Below are 26,342 nucleotides of genomic sequence, written 5' to 3' on the forward strand. Positions count from 1 at the left end.
CGTGGACACTGCTCCTTTGCTCTTTTCTGATGGCATTTATTCATTTTTATGATTACGAATCAATGAAGGCACATTACTGAACATTTAGTTTTGATAAGTATGAGCAAAAATAAAAATCAAAACATTTAGTTTTGATAAGTATGAGCGAAAATAAAAATCACTTAGAATTTCGCTGTTCAGAGATAATCACAGACTAGAGTATATCTAGCTACTGAACTCACATCCTCTTATGTACTTACGTACAGCCTCCTCCTATACATGTAAACAGCATATATACAAGGCTGTCCAGATGGGGCCCAGCCATTTCCTATGAAACAGAGACATACATGGCTGGATATTTTCTGGATGCATAGAAAAATACGTATTTTTATATGTATATTTTCTATATTTTTATACATAGAATCAAATTAGGTTCATAGTATTTATAAAAGCTTACGAACTTTTCCCCCTTAATATTTTAGGACAAGCATTTATCCTCTTGATTATATCTTCAAATATAGTATAATTTGATGTCCGTATCATAGTTATTTCTATAGATGACCATAATATATCTGTTAAATTCCTTATTGTTGGACAGTTATGATAGTTTCCCCACTTTCTGTTAGCATATGTAAAACTGCAGTGAACGTGTGTGTGTGTGTATAGTTACTATATATATATAAAATTTATATATATAGTAGATCATCTTTTGACATATTGTAAAGCACACAGGTCTTCAAAGGTAAAATTTTGTACTTACCTGAAATGAAGCTCAAAAGATACAACCCCAGCGGACCGTGCAGAGTTTCAAAGGGCTTGCCAAAAGCGTTGTACATGAAGAAGGCTGTTCCCACCATGGTTAAAACAATGAGGATGGTAGAGAAGAGGATGACGTTGACATGGACGCTCACTGGGACTGCTTTGAGCAGATCTGGGAAAACTAAACATAAAACAACACGAGAATTAGAAGAAATTTCATTCACAGTAGTCTGCCAGTATAGTTTTAAAAATTAAATTCTTCCTTTTTTAATTTTAAAAACCACTAAAAATCCTTCTGATGCATACATTCTCACTTAACTAATTTACAAGGAGTTTATGAAAAGGCTTAACGATAGGATTATTTCGTAGAATGCACCAGTAGGAAATAGCAAAGGGAAGATTTGAGGACATTCTTTTTCTGCCCTTGTTCATATGTGATTACTTAAATAAATAAATGGTAGCTTTATAAACTAAAATTATACATTTTGATGGCCAAACTTTTCATAACATTTCTCAGTAGTCATTTTTTCATCTCTCTTAACTTAGAATGCTATTTTTAAGTTCAGGGATATCTGGAGAGGTTCAAATATCAGGAGGTTTTTATTTATCTTGTTACCAAAAAAAAAAAGTTTCTAATCCACACCAAGATTAAAGACTGGGTATTTTCATTCAACTTCAATATTTTGAAGTAGCACAAAGTTGTGGGAAAATAATTTCTGGTGCTGTGAGAAATATTTTCCATTTAGAAAGCACGCCAAATCTATTTCTAGATTTTGTGTGCAGGGCAAGTTTTTCTTGTTTGCAGAGGAAATGACATACTTTATAAATGGAGGATGTCTCTTATCTGATGAGCGTGCTTGGCACCAGCCAACCCAGCAGGACCAATCTGGGGAGATTTAGTTCAGCTCATTTCAGTTTCCCCAACTTTATCAAGTGTTTAATTTATTTATTGAGCACCTACAATGTGCCAGGCATTGTTCTAGGTGCTGGAAATAGAGCCATAAAACAAAAGACACCAGGTCCCTGTTGTCTCTTGGAGCTGATACCCTAATTGGAATTGACAGGTCATTAGCAAGCAAACAAGCAAATAAATGTGATAGTTTATCTCCAAAGATGGTCAATATCAGTGCCTTCCCCTGCTTTGACCCGTGTGCCACTTCCCCTTTAAAGAGGTAGACTTTTTCCCTCACTCCTCTTGAACTTGGACTGGTCTATGGCTGCTCTGACCTTCTGAATATGGCAGCAAAAGTACATTATGTCAGTTCCGGGCACATCCTGTACAAGAATCAGCAGTTTCTGCTTTTTGTGTCTTAGAGATTGGAGCTGTCTTGCTAGACGTCCAGGCCTCTCTGCTGGAGATATGGGCTGCCCGGAAGAGCATAAGGCTCCAGATATGTGAGGGAAGGGGCTGTCCTTGAGGTCAGGCCCAGAAAAGCCACAAGAGACTCCAACACAGCCAGCTATGGAACTGCAACAGTACGAGAGACCCAGTTATAACTGTCCAGATGAATGAATACATTTTGTTTTAAGGCCCTGAACGTGGGAGAGGGCTTTTATGTAGTATAACAATAAGACACTTTGAGATAAGATACTTTGAGTGATAAATACTATGGAGAAATAAAATAGGATAATGGAATTTTGAATGATTGGATAAATGGAAGGGGGTGGTCAGGAACTGATGTCTGAACACTGAGAAGGCAGTCATCCTATAAACATCTAGGGAAAGAGCTTTCCAGGGAAAAGGGGCACAACTGAGCCATGAATTAACCAGTGTGGTGGAGCCTGGTGAATGACGGTGGAAGTGGAATTGTTATGTTGGGATCAGATTGTTGTACTCACTAGATCCTGGTCTATTGACCACGGCAAGGAGTTGGCTTTTCACTCATTGGGAAGCCACTGGAAAGTTTTAAGAAGGAGAATGACACAGCCTCCTCATGATATTAAAAGATCATTCTGACTGCTAGGTAGTGACCATCAGGGACGGGGAAGGACAAGGAGGTCTGGACAGGCCTGACATGGGGAGAAGTGGCCATGTCTGGAATACGTTTTGGAGATTGAAGATAGGACTAACTTGTTAAAAAGGAAGACTCAAGGATTCCTCCTAAAAATTTTCCCTGAGCAAGTGAATAAACAGTGATGCTGTTCACTGAGCTTGACAAGTAGAAGGCAGAGGTTTGGGCCCTGGGCCAGGAAGTTGACTTGAGCACTGCCAGGTGGAGAGGCCAAACAGGATTTATGTTTCTGGAGATCCAGGGAGAAGAGTGCTGTGTTTAGTAAGACTTCAGGGTGAGGGGAGGCAAACAGGGTGCCTGGGGTGTACAATATAGGACACAGTCACCCTCAGGGGCCAACTCTGCCCATGGACGAGGTCGAGAGTAGACGTCTCCTTAAATTTTATGTGCTGACTCCTGGCCTCACCTCGATCATGGTCTTGGTACAAAATACCAGAATGGAAATAACCCACGGAGAAGATGTGGTTGGAGATGAGAGGTGGCTGGGAAGAGCCCCGTAGGCTCCCCTACGTCTGCAGCACAGAGGGGAGAGAAACCAGCCAAGGCCACTGAGAAAAGAGCAGCTTGTGAGTTAAGAGCAAATCCATGAGTGAGACAGCAGGGAAGCTGATGGAAAAATGGCGCGAGGAGGAGGCAGTGTCCGCTGCACAAACACACAGCTGGTGGTCACAGTACTCTACCCTGATCATGCACCAGAAAGGGACCCAGTGAGAAAGCTGGATTGGTTCAGACCAAACCCTTCACCACTGCTGGATATAACCAACCAACTACACACATACAGACAGGAAGTACGCTTAGTGCTATCAGGTAGGGAACATCCACTTCCGAGTTGTTTCGATCCTGATGGTTTCACCATGGAGTCCTCACTCCTCAGTCACGGACGGGTCACTCGACCACTGAGGTTTGGTAGAATTACCTTTCCTCAATCTTCAAACAGGAAGAAAAATGCACGCTAAAACTGTGAGATACCATTTTCTACAAATCACATTACAAAGATGAAAACATTTAGCAATATCCTGTGTTAGCTAGGGTGCAGGAAAATGGGGACCCTGGTGCATTTTTCTCAGGAGTGCAAATTGGTAAAACCTCCTTTGAGGCAGTTGTGCAATAAATATCTATAAAGCATTAAAATGCACACACCCTTTAGCTCAGCAATTTCACTTCTAGTTTATCCTGTGAATATTTTTGCACATGAATCTAAGAAAGTATTACCAGGATATTCATTGCAACATTTTCTGATAATAACAAAAGGTTGGAAAGAACTTATATGTCTAACAGTAGCACATTCATGCAGTGAAATGTTAGTCAGTGATTACAAAGAATCAAGTGAATCCATAAAAACAAGTATGGAATTATCAAAATGTGATGTTAGATGAAAAAACATGAAAGAGAAATGTGTATCATTTTACTATTTGAAGTGGACAGGGGATGTATACAGTACCAAATAATCATTAAAGCACTTTACTTCCCTGATGTAATTCTTTCAACAACCCTCTGAGTACTATTATTAAAAACTCAGGGCCTGAAGCTATGTACCATGCTTAAGATGTATACTAAGTGGTAGAATAGGGATTTGAATTCAAGCCCTTGCTCTTCACCATGGTACAGCAGCCTCAGGGATTTCCATGCGTGCCTAGACAGAGACTATTTCTAGAAGGCTACGTGCCAAATTGGTAATACTACTTCCACAGGAGACTAAAGAACATTTTACCATGTACCTTTCTGTACTTTCAGAAAAAAAAAAAATTTTTTTTTTTGCTTTCCTATAAGCATTATCTATTCAGTTATTACACAAATACTTTTTTAATAATTAAAAAGTTAAATGAAGGTATAAAAACTCCTGTAAATGTTATAGATTGAAGGAAACTTAAGAGACATATTAAGCAAAAGCAGTGCGTAGCTATCATTTGTTGAAATGGTTTGGGCTGAGAACAGACCGTTTACGAGGGTGATTTGGGAATAACCAGGGAAAACTGAACAGGACTGGCTATTAGATATTTGATCATTGTTACTGATTTTATTGGTTATGTTAATGGCATTGTGGTTGTGTTTTCAAAAGTCCTTATCAATTAGAAATGATGTGGATGGATTAGAAAGTTCCTCAGCTTTGTTTAGAAGCATGGGGTAGTGGCGAGGTGGAGGTTAAAGTTAATAAATCTGAGCGCCTGTTGTCGAGGACGGTAGCAGTCCACTCTGCCCAACCTTCTGAGGACACAGCAGGCTTACTGCACTTCTGGGGCCATAGCCTGTTTTGTACAGGTGTTACCAACCCAAGATGGTTCAACTTACAATTTTCTGATGTAATGATGGTCTGAAAGTTATAAGTATTCAGTAAAAACTACGCTCTGAATTTTGATCTTTTCCCAAGCTGGCGATATGCATACAATATTCTCTCCCAATGGTGGGCAGTGGCAGTGAGCTGCGGGGCCCAGTTGGCCACACCCTCATGGGGGTAAATGACCGATACTCTTACCATGCCATGTGTGGCCAGATTATTTTGCCCAACTGTAGGCTAATGTAAGTGTTCTGTGCCTGTTTAAGGTAGGGTAGGCTAAGCTCTGATGTTCAGTAGGTTAGGTGCTTTGAACGCATTTTTTACTTACAATATTTTCAGTTTACAACAAGTTTTTCATATCTAGCCCGTCATAAGTCAAGGACCATCTCTACTACAGTAACCTGCCCTCCGGAGCGTCCCTCACACTCAGTCAGCTACTGACTTGGTTTATACTAGCAGTTATTAAGAAAAGAGAAAGAACTGCTTCCACCTGTCTCCCCACCTCCTGGTCTCTGATAGGTTAAGCCGGTTAAGTCTGTCTAAAAATTACAAGTTATTACTGAATTGAAACAAATGCAGAAAGAAGTTGAAGTGATTTGCCTCCTGGAAAGAAAAGCTGGAAGCTAAAATAAATTGTCACGTGGAGCATTTTAATTCTTACGAAATCTCTTAAAATTCCCACTCTTGCACAAAAGTCACCCAGCAGGACACTCATCTCTGAATGTTATACTTACATCTTATCAGGTTTCTTCTTCTTTTTTGAAATCAAAAATCCTTGATCTGTGATGCCTAGCCCGAAGCCTGCTAACGCCCCTCAGCTTTCTGGCCAGTGCTCCTGTGCTTTTTCCTTGGTTGAAGCTGAGAGCAGACCATTCAAATAAATACTGGGAGGTGCCACTTGAATGATATTGGATATTATGCATCTAGGAGGTAGATTTGTTTGGTCCCTCTGTTCTTTTAGGTTTAGGATTACAACAGAAAAAAACGATTTGAACATTTTGATCTGTGGACGAGCTGTCATTAATCCAGCAAGTCACTTCTGGCCTCCAGAAATTAGCTGTCGACAAGTGAAAAGGAGTTATTTATTAAAACAGGCAGCTGATGCCACCTTAGTAGCCAAGTGTAGGTCTGGCATTCAGAACTGCTTTTCCTCTTTCATTCCCTTACTTATTTCCTCCACTCAGTCTATGAGTCAGTGTGTCATCCTTAAACCACTCCACGCCCTAATTACCCTTCCTTTCTCGCCATGGTCACCAACTTCTTCAAAGACCAATGTACAAGGAATAAGAAGACTATAATAACAGAGAATAATTATATAGCATTTTCTATGTCCCAGGTTCTTTACAGACATTCTATTCTTTACCACTGAGGTCCCCAGCTCTCTGGCCGTGGACTGGTAGTGGTCCATGGCCTGTTAGGATGTAGGCCACACAGCGGAGGTGAGTGAGTAAAGCTTCATCTGTATGTGTAGCCGCTCTCCATCGCTTGCACCAGTGCCAGAGCTCCGCCTCCGGTCAGATAAGCAGTGGTATTAGATTCTCATAGGACTGCAGTCCCTACTGCGCATGTGAGGGAGTTAAGTCGTGGGCTCCTCATGAGAGTCTAATGCCTGACGGTCTAAGGTGAGGCTGGAGCAGTGATGCTAGCACCAGGGAGCGGCTGCAAATACAAATTATCATTTGTAGACACATTTGATTGCACAGAGATCATAATAAACCAATTCATGGCAGACTCACATCAAAACCACCACCATCCCCCTGCCATCCATGTAAAAATTGCCTTCCAGGAAACCAAAAAGGTGCCAAAAACGTTGGAGGCCACTGCATTAACATATTTAATTCTAACAATAATATGAGGAAGATAGTATTTTATTTTCGATATATAAATTTTTAAAAACCTGAAGGCACAGAGAAGTTAAGTAACTTGCCTCAAGTCACACAGTGGCATTGCTGCCTTTGTTTTCACTCCCCCCCTCCACCACTATTTTTTTTTATTAATTTTAAATCATAGCTGTGTACATTAATGCGCTCATGGGGCACCATACTTTGGTTTTATAAACAGTTTGACACATTTTCATCACACTGCTTATTATGGCCTTCCTGGCATTTTCTTAGTTATTGTGTTAAGACAGTTATAGTCTACATTTACTAAGTTTCGCATGTACCCGTGTAAGATGCACCGTAGGTGTAATCCCATCTATCACCCTCCCTCCGCCCATCCTCCCCCCTCCACCACTATTTTTTAAGATTACAGTAAAGCTAGCATAGCAAAAATTTCTCCCATTTTAGTTGAAAGTTCTGTGAGTTTTGACAACCACGTACAGTTGTGTAACCACCATCACAGTCAAAATACAAAATAATTCCACTATTCTAAAAGTTCCCCACCTGCCCCTTTGTAATCAACTCACTCCCCTCCCTCAGCCCCAGTTCCAAATGCATAAGAAACTTCCAAGTGTTTTCCAAGGTGGCTGTACCACTTCCTCCTTCCACCAGCAATGTGTGTGAGTCCTAGTTCCACATTCTTGCCAGCGCTTGGCAGGTTTTTAAAAATGGTAGCCATTTAACAGGTGTATAGTTTTCTCATTGTAGTTTTAATTTGCCTTTCCCCAACGACGAATGATATTTAACATCTATTTGTGAGCTTATCTGCCTTCCCTGTATCATTTTTTGGTGATGTGTCTTTTGTGCATTTTTATTAGATTGTTTTCATTATTGAGTTTTGGAGAAGTCTTTTTGCTTGCTAGATACAATCCCTTTATCAGACAAGAAATTCATAAATATTTTCTCCAAGTCTGCGGCTTGTCTTTTCATTCTCTTATCAGTATCTTTTTAAGAGTAGCTCTTATTTTTATGAAGTCCAGTTTATTAAGTTTTTTTTTTTTTAACATGTCATGTTTTGGATGTCAAACCTAAGAAATATTTGCCTAAGGCAAGGTCACAAATATTTTCTAATATGTTTTTCTTCTTGAAGTTTTTAGTTCTAGTTTTACATTTAAGTCTGTGATTTATTTTGGGTTATTCTTTGTGTATGGTATAAGTTTGGGTCAAGGTTAATTTTTTTTTTTTTAACATATGGATATCCAGTTGTCCGAGAACTTAGAAAGGTGACCATCGCCTTAACGTATGACCCAGAAATCCCATTCCTAAGTATTTCCTTAAGATAACTGAAAATATATGCCCCACAAAAATCTGTGTGCAAATATTTATAGTGGCCTTATTTGTATTTGCCAACAACTGTATTTGCCATAAAAATTAATATGCATGAATAGGTGAATCCATATGATAAAATAGTAGTCAGTAATAAAAAGAACAGGCTACTGCTACATACACTAACACAAATAAGATCTGAGATACATTGTGCTAACCGAAAGAAATCAGATTCAAGGGCGGCGCCTGTGGCTCAAGGAGTAGGGCGCCGGTCCCATATGCCGGAGGTGGTGGGTTCAAACCCAGCCCCGGCCAAAAAAAAAAAAGAAATCAGATTCAAGAGGCTGCAGGTTGAATGAGTCCATATATATGACATTCTGGGAAAAACAAACTGGTAAGGACAGAAAACAGATGAGCAGTTGCCTAGAGTTGGGGATGGAGGAGAAAGTTGACCACAAAGGGGTAGAGAGGAACTTTGGGGGGTGATGGAAGCCTTCTCTGTCTTTGTGGTGGTCATTCTATGCCTATGTGCATTCGTCAAAATTCACAGACCTCTAATAAAAAGAGCAAATTTAAAAAATGTACATTAAACTTCAATAAACCTGACTATAAACAAGTGGGCTGGAGAGAGGTTTGGGAAGGATCCAGGAAAATGAAAATAGATAGAGTAGGGGCCAGAGAGAGTGATGAGACCCAGAGAGGTTTTTGTTCTACTTTATTTTATTTTGTTTTATTTTTTGTTTCGTTTTATTAATATTTCATTTTTAGAAGTTGTAAAGACCTAGGTTGGCAATTGGGATGAAATTTAAAATCCCTTTATTAAAAGGAAAATTTTAATTCAGAGTCCTTGGAATTATCAACATGTAACATAGAAACTGACTGCTGTTTAATAAGTTTGAAGTTCTGGATGTGGAGAAAGAATTCATCTCAAGCCTGAACGTGACAAAGTTCTTTTCTATTAATGCAGTGCAGTTGGAGGGAAGGAAAACGGATTGACTCCTCACCCTGCTGTTTTTAGTTTGTCCAAGACTCCATCTGCTGATGGACGAACTTTTTTTTTTTTTTTTACAAACAACGTTGTAGCAATAACATTAAAATTAAGATAAAAATTTCCCCCATGGTCCTACCAACATAAAAAGCAAAATTTTTCTTGATTTGTGTTCCTTTGAAATTTTTGTTCATCTTATTTCCCACATTACTATAATCATAGTGCATTTCTGTTCTTTTCACTTGGAATATAAGCTTTTTCTATGTCATTCGTATCGTCAGCAGATCTGTCCCTTAGATAACTGCATGCGTTTTTCACCAAACCAATGAACTGCTGTCTGTGTCAGTATTATAACTCAGGCTTCCATGAACGTTTCCAAGCATACACCTTTTTCTTTCTTGTCATGGGGCTGGGGGGGATGAGTGGAAATGATCTTTTTGATGAATTCCTAGGGTAGGGATTATTTGGGTCAGAGTGCTTTCTAAAAGAATGTGAGTTTTGGTACAGATGCAAGGAAACCTCAAGAACACGAGAGGTATTGTAATGTACGTATTAAATTCCACCGTTTTCTTTCTTTCTTTCTTTTTTTTTTCCTTAGAGACAAAATTGCACTTTATGGCCCTCGGTAGAGTGCTGTGGCATCACAGCTCACAGCAACCTCCAACTCCTGGGCTTAGGCGATTCTCTTGTCTCAGCCTCCCAAGTGGCTGGGACTACAGGCACCACCACCCCCACCACCCCCACCTCTCCCCCCCACACACACACACAACGCCTGGCTATTTTTTGTTGCAGTTTGGCTGAGGCCTGATTCGAACCCACCTTCTTTGGTATATGGGGCCGGCGCCCTACCCACTGAGCCACAGGCACCACCCAAATTCCACTTTTTCAATGCTGGTTCAAAGCCTGAGCCCCCTCTGTGAAGTCTGGAAAGCAGAGATTTCTGGCCAGGTATGCAGTCAGAAACAGCAAGAAGAAACGAGTCACTGGGTTCCCTCTCCTACTAGCAGCACAGAAGGCATCAAAGATACAGGAGAGATGGTTTTAAAAAAAAGGAAATCCACCCCGCACCGTCTTGGTGCACAGAGAAAGGCTGTCACACCGTCATTACTCCAGGGTGCTGTTATGAAACAGAGCTGAGTTAGTCATAAGTTAATGACTTGGAGCGAAAACAGTGTCACAAGCATGCGCTCTCCTGCGATAGTTTGCTGGGGGCTGTGCTCTTCCAGCTGCATCCCTTGCCTCCCTGGCTCCTGCTACTGCTCAGATGGGGCCTCTGATCTGTGCCCCCCCATTTGCCAAAGTCTTTCCAGTCTTTTCCTTCTCCTGTTCGTTGTCCGAGATTCCCACCTCTCCTGCTCTTAGGCACCTATCACCCCCAGCTCCGTTTCTCTTAGTCTCATGTGCCTGGCTATAAAAGGGCTGGAAACTGTCTTGTGAACTCAACTCTCCCATTTCACAGAGAAAACAGAGGCTATATTTTTCAGTGCCCCATTGTCACTCACCCACACTTTCTCCAGGGTCCTTACCCAACCTTCCTTTTACCCCCCATTTATCCCTTTAACCTTGGGCTTCTCCCTGCACTCAGCCCCACCATTTTCCACCTTCACAGAGACATTTCTGACCCACTCCCTACCTCCCATTTATCTTCAGCCTTTCTTCCTCCTATTCTATCCTCCCAGTACAGAGTCACGTTCAAGATTTTCCCATTGTGCGCGTGTACACACACACACACACACACACACACACACACACAGTGTTCACCTGGCCACGGGGAGCCTCTGCTGTTGCCTGACCTCAGTCTTCCTCTTTATACCCACAGCCCTTACCTCCGGGCCTCGCCTCCACACCCTCCTTAGCTCCCGCACAGCCCTTACCTCTGGGCCTCCACACCCTCCTTAGCTCCCGCATGCAGAGACCTTGCTTCCCTCCGTTTTCTTCACAACTGCTTTGGCGGCTGGGCATGGTGGCTCAGGCCTGTAATCCTAGCTCTCAGAGAGGCCGAGGTGGTGGATCACCTGAGCTCAGGGGTTTAAGCCCAGCCCTCACTTTAGTAGAGTGATACCCATCACTATAAAATCTAGCCAGGTGTGGTGATATCAGGGTGCCAGAAGTCCCAGCTACTCAGGAGGATCATTTGAGCTGTTATGCACTATGACACCACAGCACTCTACCCAGGGCAACAGAATAAAACTCTGTCTCGAAAGAAAGAAAGAAAAAAGACTGCTTTGGAAAAGTTTTAAAGAACTATTTTCAGTGTCTCTTGACTCTCATTTTTTGTCTCCACGGTGTCGAGGACCTTAGTCTCCGACTTCTTGGTGTAGGACACCTCTCGGAATGCGCTCTCAGCTGGGCCCTTCCACCTCACTGGCTCTGCCTCACTCTTCTTGGCAGCCACCTCCCCCCCAAACCTAGTAGAGTCTTCTAGGACACATCTCTGTCTACCTTCCCATCCATTTCCCCTCCCAGGAAACCTCACCTTCAGCTATAGTTCCAAGTACTGGCTCTAATCTCCCAGGTCCCACTCCCCCTCTACCCCCTCGCAAAACCCGCAGGTCCGCACGTGTGTAGCTGATGGACTTCTCTGACAGCTGTGCCACAGGTGAAACTTCACATTAAACATGGCCCAAACGGATTTCATCTTCCCTCTAAACTTTTCCCTTCTGTATTTCTCATTTCAGTGAATTGTAACAATTAGCCAAGCAGCAAAAATCTGGGGTTTATTTTCTGTCATTGAGTTCCGTTGATTTTTGCTTCTGAATATTTTGGAAATAGTTCCCTTCCTTTCCACTGTTCTGTCAATGCTATGATTTGGACCCCACATGTTGGAGGGGTCTCCCGACTGGTCTGCACCCCTCTTTTGGTCTTCTTCCAATCCATCTTCTGTCCTGTCACATACCTGCTTACCTTCCTCAAATGGCTTCACATTGCTGCAAGATAAAATTGCCTGCCTCGTCCAACACGCATGATCTGTCATGTTCTGGTCATTGCCTTTCTCTGCAGCCCGTCCTTCCTCCTCCTCCTGACTCTCACACATCGTCTGTGCTCTGGCCGCAGCGAGCTCTTTGCACGTTTGCTCATGCTGTTCCTTTACGTGGAATGTTTCTTTAATGCCATCTAGTGAAAACTAGCTCATTTTAAAGAACCTCCCTCTGATTTCCCTGTGCCTATCCCTCACAGAGAGTAGCTCTCCTTCTTGGAGCTTCCTTAACAAGTACAATAATTGTGATGATAATCCGTGGGATTCAACTATCTATAGCTCTGGTTCTTCGTGAATCACTGCTATTCAGCTATCTACAGCTCATGGTAGGATTGCACATCTCAGCCCCTCTGAAGTTAGATGTGGCTGTGTAACAAGCCTTGACCTATAAAATGTAAGTGGAGGTGGCATGTGTCAGTTCTGGGTCAGAGAATTTAATTGCCAGTACGAAAGCCTCCACATTCTTTCTCTCTGTTACAACCGTCAACATTCCAGATGGTGGCTGTATCCTGGAGTGGACCTCCAGCTGATCTCTGAAAAATAGGAACCAAGGGCAAGAAACACATTTTGACTGATTTAAACTTGTGAAGTTTGGACTTACTTGTTACTAAAATACAGCCTAGCCCATGCTGACTGACAGGCTTGTACAGCTCTTCCAAATGGCCAGTTATTTAAAAACACTTTTGCTAAATTCTAAGTTGTTGAAAAAGTATGCTCTCTAATTCCTTTCGCATCCTTGGAGTCTAGCAGATATTTAGGCCTGTAATAGACACCCAGCAATGTTTTGTGGGGAGGGGTTTGAGGGCACATATAACCTTGAACTTACAAATATTTTGTGGCTTACATGTAAAGTCATACCATTTTTAGTAGGTCATTGGAGGGTAATAAAAATAAGATAAAAAGTATTTGTTTTTACTAACTGCTACGTATGTTCTTTTATCACACTGTTAAACTGCCTTCTGATGTCCTGAAATGTAGGCTTTCATTTCATTTGCTTTAAAATTTATTTTATTTCTATCCCTGGGCTGTGCCATTTTGTCCTGAAACGTTGTTATCCTTTTATCTGTGATTGATTCGGTCTAGCAGTCATTCCTCTTATGCTACAAATCTTAAAACAGGAATTAGCAAATTCTGTCTAAATATGTGCACTAGAGTATTAGGTGGTTGGAATATAACACCCTGCCAAAGCCAAAGGGTAGAGGAACTGGGAGAAAGGCAGACAGACAGAAGAGCATTAACTCAGAGGCAACATGGTAGGACGGTCAGAGCTGAGGTTTTGGAGTTGGGGAAGTTTGGGTGAATCTGGTTTTGCCATTTACTATGCATGTGGGTGGGTCTCTGTGTATCTTGGTTCCCTCAACTATGAGTATGGATGCTAATAGAAATAAGTCACAGAGTTTAGGAGGAACACAAGTGAGATCCTTTATGAGGATCTTTGTAAATCTTTAGCAATCACCTAGATATTTTTTAACGTGATGAGAATGGGGGGGTTGTACTTCCTCTGACAAGGGTGGGGAATGTATGCACTCAATGTAGTGTGGGTCTCAGCATCAGTTTTGGGGGGTGGATGGGAGTTACTTGGCCCATAGGTGGTCAGAGTACGTATTTGCACATTGGGACCAAAGAACACCCCTGGAGGAGTCCTTGGATTACATGGAATTCAGGCAAATTTCCAACTTGTAGCTCAGATTTTTCCTTTTTTTTTCCTGATCAGGTGGATGACTACTGCTATAAATAATAGTGGAACTTTTGATTCACAGTTAATTACTCATTTAAAACAAGTCACACACTTTCCTTGCTGTCTGATACATTGTTCCCATTCTCAGTTCTATTTCCCTTGTGCAATTTCTTGGGCATTCTCTGTAATGGCTTGTCTAAAATGATCTTTGGATTGATAACACACCTCAAAAGAGGACCTCTGAGAGTCTCTTTCAAAGGAGCAGAACCCTTCCACAGGAGACGGGCAGATGGAGGTCAAAAGTGAGCTTTATTTCTAATATAACGATTAGAGAACATACTTAGATCTTCCACCAAGTTCCCTGAATTAGGCAGCTTCACCCGTGCAGTCACAGACAGGGCTGGTCAGTGACGGCCTCCCCATCAAGGCAGACCTGAGTCCTTTAACCCAGCCAGCTGGTGAGCAGGCTCCTGAAACTGGTGGGCAGATTTGCAGACAGGGAAAGCTGCTGAGGCTGAGAGCCAAGGACACTCAGTTTCTCACTGCACGTGCATCAGTAGGATCACGCCTTCCCTCTGGGGCCTTTGCAGAAATGCAAGCCAAGGATCCCAGCTTAAGTTTGACCAAAAAATCTCCCGACTATGGAAACAATTCTAATACTGCTTCTCACCTTTCCCCTCTTCCTGGTGTTTTCCCCCATCCCTAACAGTCAGGGCTTCTAACCCTTGGCCTCACCTAATTCCACCTGCCTTGGCCTCTGGCCACCTTAGCAACTCTCAGCCTTGGCTGCCCAGTAGAATCACCTGGAGAGCTTTTAAACCATCAGATGCTCAGGCCCCGCCCCCAGAGAGCCTGACTCAATTGGTCTGGGAGGGATCTTTGCCATCAGTAGTTTTAAAGACTCCCCAGGTGATTCTAAAGTGCAGCCAGCCTTATGGACCACTGATCTAATAGTTTTGGCCTCATCAACCCTTTTTGCCTTCATCTGGCCAGATGTAAAATGCGGAGAAGCCCATCTGTGAAGCACTCAGAATGAAGGGCGCTTCTGATAATGATGTCAGCAATGGTGTGGCAATTTCTTCCCATATTAAAGCTATAAAGGTAGTTTCAGAGTTCCTGTTTTTCTTCTCAACTTGTCCTTCTCCACATAAAAGGTGTGTTTTAAAAAAAGTATTTGGCCCCTTGGTACTCTGCTATTCATTTTCTTGAAAGAGAATAAGAGAGAAGATTTCTTTCTTCTTGCAGAAATGCTCTTGATCTGACTTTCCTCAGCCCATCTGCAGCCAGTCATTATGAAAATCCAGTAAAAGACATTTTCTGACATGAGCTCAACACAGTCCTCTCCTTTAATATCACCCATAATCTCACACCCAGGTATTGAGCCAGGCTCCCGATGGCTACACGGTCAGGTTGAATGAAATGCATGACCCCAGCACTTAAAAGGAAGAGACCTGATGCTATGATAAAACCGCTTAAAATCCCATTTTCTCTTTACCTCACCTGAATTTCTCTCAGCTGAAGTGTACCCACCTGACTCGTCCATTCGGAGGCAGCCCCATCAGTGAGTCTTAATCACCCACGGGGGCTCAGGGATGACAGCTGCTTTGGCACATATGTGTCTCTGATAACAGAGCCCATTTAACTGCTCCTAATCCACAGGGGACGGTTAGGTTGGGGGTAACAACTCCCAAGAAGGGCTTCGCCAGAGTTACAACACGCCGAGAGGGAGCAAAATACGAACCTTGCATGAATTAGCCCGCCAGGTGCTAAGTCTGCTCCCTAGTCAGCTTCTCACACCTCAACTACGAGTCTATCACACCACAGCCAGTCCAGGTTTTTATTTGCATGACTAAACTAGAAGAGAACTTGTTGGTATAATGTATATGAGTTTTGTTTTAAAAAATACCTCTAAACTTATAACGCTCCGGCTATATTTCAGAGATAAAAGTGAGCTTTTGTTTTTTACTTCACTTTTTAACAATGAGATTTTAATTAATATTCCAATTCTATCCCCCTTGGCTCTTAATAAAATCTGAGTTTTTGAAGTGAATCAAATGTTACAGACGTGCTTTTCTTTTGGTCCCTGACTCTGTTTTGAAAATTTTTCCCATCACCTCGGAAGAGACTCTGCTATTTTGTTAATTGCTGCGGTGAAATCATTGCTGTAGTCAAAGTAATTAACTCTGAAGATTGTGCCACAAAGATTTTAGTTGGCAGCGATCTTAGATCAGCTCACCACAAGTGTTATCAGATAGCTCTGTCTTAAAGCTAATCTGTCAACATTAAGGTGATATAATTACATAACCCCAAGATTAGACATAAGATATGACCCTCTCAGCCTAGATTATTAATCAGGCTTAACCTGACTGTTTCACCTTCCAAAGGTCTAAGATTGGGATGTAACCATGTAACATGTAACTGACATGTGAAACAGAAATGCAATAAATAAATTCACATCTTGAGGCCAAATACGAGGCTGAGGATCCAGGAGAACAAAGTCTTGTGAGCCATCAACAATATTTTTTAAATAGATGGTGAAACCGAAGGCTAATCTTATCTTACATTTTGTTTCTCTCTCTGTATCCTTTTCTCACATTCTAAGGAGGTACAATGGGGCAGAGGAAAGGAGCATGATTCATCACAAGCATTTGAGTTTGGATCCCTGGTCTGCTACCTACTAGCTATGTGACTTTGAGAATTTTTTTAGTGACAGAGCCTCACTCTGTCACCCTGGGTAGAGTAACCGTGGCATCATAGCCCACAGCAACTTCAAACTTTTGGGGCTCAAGCAATCCCCTTGCTTCAGCCTCTTAAGTAGCCAGGACTACAGGCACCTGCCACAAGTTCCAGCTAGTTTTTCTATTTTGAGTAGAGACAGAGTCTCGCTTTTGCTTAGGCTGGTTTCAAACTCCTGAGCTCAGGTGATCCACCCACCTGGACCTCCTAGAGCACTAGAATTACAGGTGTGAGCCACCACACCCGGCCACTGTGGAAAAGTTTTTGATCTGTCTGTGTTTTCACTTCCATATTTGTCCAAGGGGAATAGGATCGTAACACCGCCCATGCGAGGTTTAGAGATAATACATGCAAAATGCCTAGGAACCAAGAGCCATCCAATAAATGGGCAGCTGAAATAAGCATTTTTTTCTTCTGAGATGGCTGCAAGTCCTTGGAGAAGATGAGTTATCCTCAGAAATTAGAAAAGAAAACAGAGCAGCAAATTGTGAGAACAACTTTGGAGTTACCCCCCCCCCCCAACAGGTAAAACTTGAGCACCAGGGTTAAGTTACAGAAGTCCCACTCAGGACTTGGTGTCCAGAGCTTCAGAAGCAGCCCTGTCACTCCTCTTCCTCTCCTCCCTGTGCTCAGGTCAATAATTCCACCAGCTCTTACAGTGTGAGGTGATTTAAAAGAAAGGAAGGTGGGTGGTGCCTGTGGCTCAGTCGGTAAGGCGCCGGCCCCATATACTGAGGGTGGCAGGTTCAAACCCGGCCCCCGCCGAAGGAAGGTGTTTGGATGTGGGTGGATGTGCATGTGCATGCATGAGCAACATTGTAATTCCTGAGCAATGCTCATCTGTGGATATTTTTGATAAGAATGTTGTAGGGAAGTTATTGAAGGAAAGCAGAAATGAAGGCTCTTTTTCTTTACTGAGCAGAGAGAACCACAAGTTCCCTTCCTCAAAAGCATTTTCCCCATATTTCTTACCAATTGGAGGATACTTTCTGCTAAATTCCTGTTTGGAGTAAGGAATACCCTTGGCGTATTAAACGCTGTTTGATCATTCCTAACATCTGGCTGTTACTGGTTTAAGAAATAAGATTTAGGAAAGAGGAGTTTTTCAGTGAAGATGGAAGAGGAGATTCGAGGAAAAACAGAGAAAGGAGAAATCAGAACAAATAGGAAGTCAGCCTTCTGTTTTGGGTCTTCCTTCTTTACTTTCCCGGCAATGCCAACTCCTCCACTAACCTATCTCCCCAGAATTCCAAAGTATCCCATTTTTCATTTTCCCCTTCATTAGTCTGTAATTTTTCATGCAGAAAGTAAAAGATTATGACAGAGAAGAAAAGGAACATTTCACTTTGATAACAAAATCCATCTGGGTCCCGATAAACGGTAGGGATTTCAGAATACCTTGCTCTAACCATCACTAGCTTTGAGGACCACAGCAAAGGCCCACATAACAAAGCACACCCACTGGTGGCCAAAATCTGCCAGTGGGGACATCACGTGGCCGAGACTAGATAGATGAGTTATGCAATTTCAAAGCTGGAGGGACTTTGTCTAGAACATTATATAGATCACAGAGCATTTAATCTTTAAGAGGTGTTAGAAACCACCTAGCTTCATCTCCCACTTACAGATGCAAGAACTGAAAATCAGGGCGGCGCCTGTGGCTCAAAGGCAGGGCCTCAGCCCCATATGCTAGAGGTGGTGGGTTCAAACCCAGCCCTGGCCAAAAACCGCAAAAAAAAATAAATAAAGAAAGAACTGAAAATCAGTGAAGTGGTGGGATTTGCTCAAGATCTGATCTCTTGCAAGTGGCAGAGAACCTGCCGGCAAGTCTAGACTGCTTAACCTCAATAGTGTCAGTTTACCAAACATTATTAGGTCCCTGTTCATGCCACACACAGTCCTAGGCCTCGGTTTGAGGGAGTGCTGGAATGACTAATCCACAGCCCTTGCCTTCTTCAGAATTAAGACCTTGCAGAGAAATACACATTGTCGATTACTTATGGGAGTTTTGAAATGATAGAGCAAATGTCAAAGTTTGGAGAGAACAGAGGAGAAAACAACTAGGGGGCTGAGAAAATTTAAATGTTTTTCTTTCACACTAGTCTGGCTCGCATATTACTATTTTCCATTTCATTAATCACTTTTATTCCAGTGGGGAATAAACACAACCTCTATCTGCTGGACTTTTTGATAAGGTGAATGAGATTAGAACACAGACTCCTCCCAGCTGCTCAGGAGGCTGAGGCAAGAGAATCGCGTAAGCCCAAGAGTTAGAGGTTGCTGTGAGCTGTGTGACGCCACGGCACTCTACCCGAGGGCGGTACAGTGAGACTCTGTCGCTACAAAAAAAAAAAAAAAAAAAGAACACAGACTCCTAAGCTAAAAGACCAGAGAGCCCATGCTTGCTGGTGAAATAGTACAAGTGGCTTCCCTCCTCCCTTCTTCCCACCAGATATTCTTCCCAGGAGGACTCCTTAGGCTCCTCCCTGCCCCCCACCCTCCCACCTGCTTCGACACACCCCATGAACTAAGGAAGGGAGGAGAGACAGGTTCATCAAAGACCTTGGTAACTCTGCCATGGGCAGAGTGACAGGATATTCACAGGGTGTGCAGGATGGTGACCAGTGGGTCTCTGGGGCAGCTTGGGGCAGCCCAGATCAGCAGGAGCAAACTCACACCTGCAGGAAAGCATGGAGCTAGAGAGTACCAACGCTCAGTGACAGTCGCAGAGACCTGAGCCCCAACTATTCTGTCTCAAAACACGTTCGAAAAGCCACCTGCTTGCTCACAGATGCAGTGTCAACGTACTCTCCCATCTGACTCAAATGCCTCATTTAATAAAGAAACTCTGCTTTTCTAAAATTTGAAGTAAGCTAAATTTCTGTTTAGCTTTTTACAAATTTTCAGTCATAAGGTCCAAATTAAAATGCTTTTCAAAGTATGACTGAAGTTGGAAGCTGTGATGATACATGATTGGTTAAATTTTATTTTCCACATTTCAAAAAATAATTCCATATGTTTTTACCAGTTCACTGAACTGCCTTGGCAATGAACAGATCAGTATATCCAGGAATGATTAATACCATATGATACTTGGGTATCATATTTTGATGATGTTCTGCTGTGTTTCAAACCACCGAAACAGAAACCCACCCACACACGCTGAGCTTAAAACTGGCAGTTTTTGTCCTAATGGCTACATTTCGAGTTTAAACATCATCATTAAAATTTTACAGGTGACACATCAGGAAAAATTAAGCCCACCAGTTGTGTTGCCTTAAAAGAAAAACATTCCTTCATTATAATGAATGAAATTGTATGCTAGGTATGAATGCTGGTGACCTCTAGAAAATGAACCACTGACCCATAAACGGATGAGAATCGGTCAGAGTAAACGAGGTAGAAGTTTTCCCAGCATTACTGTGCATGCTGGCAGCGCAGATTCTTGTTATAATTAAAAGAGAAGGAGAGTGGTCAAGAGAACATTTAATAGGAACAAACATGACCACATTGCCAAGCTGGTTTTCTGGCCCATTCTTCGCTCACGTGTTATGCTGTATGTCTGAGCTTTAAAAGTGACATAAGAACTACACATAAAAATAACACTCCCAGAATTGGACAGCAGAATCAAGCAAAAATTCAGTTAGAATACGGACACTGTCGGTGGCCAATTTATTCAGAGGGAACCTCCATCCAAATCCAGGTTGACCAATCGGGCAGCTATTGAAAGCAGCACTTGAACTGTGGCTCAACTGAAGTAGCTGTGCTGTCCATGTAAAACACCGCACGAGATTTCACAGACTTAGCACCAAGAAAAAAAAAAAAGACTATAGAATACCTCCATAATTTTATATTGATTATATGTTAAAATCATAGCATTCTGGATATCTTGGGGTTAAAGAAAATACATCCTTAAAATTAACTTCATCTGTTCTTTTTTTACTTTTGTTTTCTGATTTGGCTACTAGAACACTTAAAATTACATATATGGCTTGCATTCTATTTTTGTTGGCCAATACTGATCTAAAATGAAAAGTTTAGATAAGACAGTGTTTAGCGATCAACAGAATTAAGTGTAAATTCATAGTAACTGATGATAAACGACCTGCCAGTGTGAGAAAAACTGACCGCGAAGTGACTAAAGCTTTGATAAGTTACCTTTCCTGTTCTTCCTGCCCTGGAAAGTTTCCACAAGTCCAAATGTGTGTTTAATAACTTTCTAGAGGGACAATAAGAAAGAGGAATGTTCAGGCCAATGAATTGTTGGGGTCTGGAAGGAACGGAAAAGAATCACACACCCAAGCTCTTTGGAGGCTGCTGACTTTCGCTCCAAGGAAGCTGTTATTGAGAAGGCAAAGGTAGATCACTTATTTCCTTATATGAATGAGGCTTATATTTTTCTAGTAGGCAGACTATCAGTGGACTCGCCTTCCTCCAGGTTATACTGGTGAAGCGTCCTTGACGGGATGATGGCATTTTGAATGGAGAAATGTGAACCACAAAGCTACAACAGGAGTGTGAACGTGCAGGGAGGTTTTTAACCCTGAGAAGCGTGTTTATTTACATGAGCATTGAGCTCTGGGGAGTCCACTGGAGCTATTTATTCTACAGTTTTCCCAACTCTCTCTCTCTCTCATGTTGCATTGAAAGAGATACTTTTGTGCTTAGGTAGAAAAAAAAGTTATAGCCTAAATATGCTTCACTGAGCCTCACCAAGATGAATGAGGTTTTCCCATGCACAGTCCATAGAGGGTACTTAACAGGTGTCACCCGGTTGTAAGGAAAGGATGTCACTGAAAAACAAGCAACTGTGAGCTTTTTCTTCACTAGCTTAGTGTATCATGGGGACTGATGTAATTTTGTGAGATAAGTGAGGGTTCTGTTTAAACCCACCAGCTCTGCCTGTGCTCACAGAAATTGAAGAGGGGGGCACCTGATTAGAACAGCTGCACCCTGTATAGAACCAGTCTAGGACAGAGCCACAGAAATCATTCACTGAACCACAGGAGAAGGTGGCTAGCTAAGGATTAAATGAGACAAAGTATGTGAAGTGTTTAATGTATAATAATAATATCAAAGTATTATTATCGTTTTGAAACATGTCCTATGGTGCCAGTAAAACTTATCCCCGTTTCACTATAGAAAATACAAAGGCTCCAGAAAATTCACCATCTGCTCCCTGCTTTTGTCTAAATTCATTTGTGGGAAGTTTTACTCACACATTGGCTGCCAGTGACTCATGGTTAAATCATTGCACTCATTTCCCACCCCACCCCCGCCCCGTTTTTTTTGTTTTTTAATACAGTTGCATATCACATACCATTCCGCTTTGTTTTCTTCTCCCACCCGCTCAAGGAAAACTAGCAGGTCTCACAGCCCCACTACCCTAATGAACTACGGCCATTCAGTGAAAAGACTCTGTATCCACTTCATCAACTGAAAAGATGAAGATTAATTCTTGGAAATTTCTGGAGCCCTATAAAAATTCATATCCCTTAGTAACCTATGTGAGTTGAAGTTTGGTGCCCAATAACGGCTAAAAAGATATAAGGAATGTTGCAGAAATATAAATAGGTCAGCCCTGAAATTTAATTAGACACTGCATGTGTTAATAATAAATTCAATTAATTTAGCTTTCTACCTATACTAGAGGGGAAAAAAAACACATAAAATAATTTGTTTTGAATGCCTCAATTGGTAACCTCCTTTCCTGAAGAGTGATTTATGCAGTAATTTACTGACTGTGTCTTCATGAGATTGTTCCAAACCAGCCCTTTTGAAATAATAATAACTTCTGAATGTGTGTTGCGAGAGATATAACAAATGACTTGTTATTAATTTTCATTTAATGAGTTGCCTATTCATATGGTAATTTTTAAAAAATTCTCTTCTTAAGATAAACAGGTTATAAATACTGAGGATAACACTTCCATTTCACAAAAATCATGATGGGAAAATCTGTCTCATATTCTCTACATGATTTGAAGGTCAATCAATTGCAAATTTTCTACTCTAAATAGGCATTTATTTCTTTCCCAGTTAGCATAGCAGATCATTTTAAATTTCTATAGCCAAATGATTCCAAATGGGTGAAAAATGTAAAGAGATTATTTATCAGCAGTCAGGGTCCTAGTGGGGATGGGGGTACAGGAAACAAAATTATGAACAAAGTCGAAAAGCAGGTTGGATTAGTGAATTAGTTAAGGAGCTCAGGACACTGGTTCTTTTTTAAAGAACAAAAGTCATGAAGAGTATTCTTTGTAGCTTTTCTCTTTCCCCACGTTCCCTTTTTAAAAAGATTTGTTTTGTAAATATTAATATTTAAGAATCTGAGTGGTTTACATTTGCAAAAGTTTAATTACATAACAACTAATTAACTAGGTGTTTTCATAATGAAGATAGCAAGAATGAAACAATTAATAAAAACAAGTTAAAGATGAAAAACTAGAAAGAAGGAATTGCTGAGAGTAAATTAAAGTATTTCAAATGACTCACACCAATTTAAAGTGTGCTGCAATAGACAGGGCAATTCTCTTCAAAATAATTCCTTACAACACTTGGAAGAGTCTGCCTAAAGTATTAAATAATTCAAATCCAATTGCTACTTACATGTGAACCGAAAGGGCCTTGCTCCTAGCCCACACTGCCTCACGCCCTCTCCGTGGAAAAGCCCGTACTGCATCTCTCCCATAAACTTGTCCAGCTCCTGCCCAGAGGCGTTGACGAGCAGAGCCCCCGTTTTGCAGAGGATGGTGGCTCTGATCCACAACGGGGTCCCCAGTGCTGTGACAACTCCGAGAGCGCACACAAAGCTTAACACCCCGGCCATGCAAAAAATGATTTTCTTCTGTTGGTTTGGCATGATGAGAAACAGCTTTTGTGAGGGTGAAGTTCAAAAACAAGACCTCTGTGAGCAACGAGAAGGGACTGCCCCTTTGACTGCATTTATTACAGAAGCTGAACAGACAGATCCCTACTGCAGAGGCAACTCCACCACCGACAGTGGTTCTCACCAGGTTAGATGTCAGAAGACGGTTTCTTCACCACTTGTACCTGGCTTTTCTTCTTTTCTGCTGCTGCGTCTGTCCAATTTTGAAATCTTGGACTAAGAATCAGTAAAATAAAACTCCTCCAAACTGCCTTCAAGTATCTCCTCTTGTGTCACTTGGTAACAAGGGTCTAAGGTAACAGATGGAGTCCTCTGTGTAACTTGATGAATGCTTCCCTTCCTCAGCCTTTGTCTCCTTGGGGGAGTTGAAACTTTCAGAAACAGGCTTTGAGTCCTGTGATAAATTTTCAGCAATGTAAGTTGTTCACGTATTGACTTTCTTTGTTTTTGTTTGCTTGATTGTTTTTTAGGTCCCGGGAAAAGGGAGTTTTAGTAGAAGTAGGAAGAACATATGTACATGTATTGATAATGAATGGATTTTGAAAATTTTTAATTTTAGCAGAATAAAAGTATTGAACTGAATTGGGTCCCTTGTAGATATGAAGTGCCCGAGACCAACTATGGGTGGTAGCCCTTCTAACTGCATTTTTCCCAGATCATAGAGAATTTAATTCAAATTCTTCTTGGCACAGAAAAATGTGATGCAGGTGTAAATATATAGATTTCTATTTTCATTTAATGAGTCTTTCTGCCTCAGGATAACAGCCTGTATTTTCACACTGTCTCTGTGGAAAAGCCCCTACTTCCTCTTCCCGTGAACTTGTCTAGCTCCCGCCCAGAGGCATCAATAAGCAGAGCCCCTGTTTTGCAGAGGATGGTGGATTCGATTGATAGCAGGGTCCCCGGTGCTGTCCCAACTCCAAGGGTACACACAAAATTTAACACCCCAACTGTGCAAAAAATGATTTTCTTCTGTTGTTTTAGCATCTTGAGAAAGAATCCTTGAGTCCGTAAAGACAAGGGAATATTCAAGCAGAGAGAGAGGGCAGTCAGATAGATGACTCCCTAGTGCGTAGTCCATTAGGGAGGCAAGAAACAAAGTCATGAGCAAGATTAAGTAGCAAGGTGCATTTGTTAAATTGTCAAGACCTGAAAACTAAAGTTCACAATTGAGTGACAGCTTTTTAACTCTGCATTTCCAATGAGATTCCTCCTTCTGCAAACAGATATAGGACTGGTGTGTGTGTGTCTCCTGAGTGCTTTGCTGGATATAGTATGCTGTGTTCTTATTCTAGGTACTGACCGATAAAGTTAACTTTTAGTTAGAACTTGTATGTCTGGTGCTTTGCTAAATATATTACCTAAATTATCTTATTTAATTCTCACAATTACCACATACAGTAATGAAGAGGAGGACGATGGTGATGATAATATCCCCGTCTCATTTATATAAACCCAGACCTCAGAGAGTTTACACACAGCTTGCTAAAGATGGTAGCAGAGCTGGGATTCAAATCCATCCTCTAATTCTGAGTTGTATGTGCTATTCTAAGCAAAATCCATGACTGTGAAGAGAAGGCACACACTTTGGTTTAGGCTGGGCTGGGAGTAACAAGGGCAGAGTGGCTCATTATTAGTTAGCACGTCTTGAGTGTTAAACGGCCGTATGCAAATAAAACTTTCCTAGCTAGCCAAAAGCACAAGTTCATGATTGCATCTATTTATTTGCTTGATCCACATTTATGCATGATGGCTTAGAAGAAATTAATAAATAAAGATTTATTTCACACCATCTTTGGTATAAACGAATTTCTACATTATGCATACTTTGAAATATCAGTAAACTTCTCACACAGCTGTCCTCTCCTAGGAGTTGCCAGAGGTTGTCTTGTTAAGGATACACAACTAAGTATAGAACAGATTTGAGAATGCCTGTGTACATTCAGGGTATGAGAGCAGAAAGACAAACTATGGCCACAGGCTCAGCCCCTGTAGTTCAAGCAGCTAAGGAGCCAGCCACATACACCAGAGCTGGAGGGTTCGAATCCAGCCCGGGCCCGCCAAACAACAATGACAACTACGACAACAACAACAACAAGAAAAAAATAGCCGGGCGTTGTGGCGGGTGCCTATAGTCCCAGCTACTTGGGAGGCTGAGGCAAGAGAATCGCTTAAGCTCAGGAGTTGGAGGTTGCTATGAACTGTGATGCCACAGCACTCTACCGAGGGCAATAGCTTAAGAACTTGAGGCTCTGTCTCACAAAAAACAAACAAACAAACAAAAAAAACCTATGGCCGCGAAAAAAACTTGGAGTATAGAGGATTCAAAAAAGACACTCAAAATAAGGTTTACAATATTAGTAAGTCTATTTATTTTGTGAACTTGATACACTGAATAAACAACTCATTGGGGGCTATTTGGCCTTCCAATGAACTCTCTGTTGGCCTTAGAGGAATTGCCATCATTGTCTACTAGCAAAATAAGGGGGTACCAGCACCCCAAACAAGTGATTATCTGGGCATATACACGTATGCACCGCACCTATCCTGGAAAACTCAGTTTAAGATGTTTAAGGAGATTTAAGCTTATTAAATCAGCATATTCTATAATTGGGAAAGACTGAACATTTCCAAAGCCTGGGAGCCGATATTACCTACAACTTAATCAATGCTATTAATACCATAGAAAAGATGAAGCAAGATGGTTAGCATAGGAGCATTGTTTAATTAACCCAAACTCAGCCAAGCGTATCTAAAGCTGTCCAAGGACAAAAACTTTGATTATGGATGTTGAAAGCAATTTGAACATATTAGTTCTCAACTTTACATCAGTCTGTAGTGAAGTTTTCACTGGTCTACAGAGACATGAGAAAAATAAATACAACAGTGTGTTAATGTTTTAT

The 26,342-nt window shown here is 41.6% G+C and overlaps 1 protein-coding gene across 1 annotated transcript in view; it reads right to left on the reverse strand.

The window, feature by feature from the left end:
- CLRN1 (clarin 1) overlaps positions 1-23,454 on the reverse strand; it is a 35,493-nt gene extending 12,039 nt beyond the window's left edge. Inside the window, exons 1-2 of the mRNA XM_053600071.1 lie at positions 23,160-23,454; positions 740-919 (exon numbers count right to left, since the gene is read on the reverse strand). Coding sequence (XP_053456046.1) covers positions 740-919; positions 23,160-23,412 — 433 coding nt within the window. The 5' untranslated portion in view covers positions 23,413-23,454. The remainder of the gene's footprint in view (positions 1-739; positions 920-23,159) is intronic.
- Positions 23,455-26,342: the final 2,888 nt, after the last annotated feature.

Source organism: Nycticebus coucang, chromosome 8 (assembly GCF_027406575.1).
Source record: "Nycticebus coucang isolate mNycCou1 chromosome 8, mNycCou1.pri, whole genome shotgun sequence".
NCBI classification, from domain to species: Eukaryota; Metazoa; Chordata; class Mammalia; order Primates; family Lorisidae; genus Nycticebus; species Nycticebus coucang.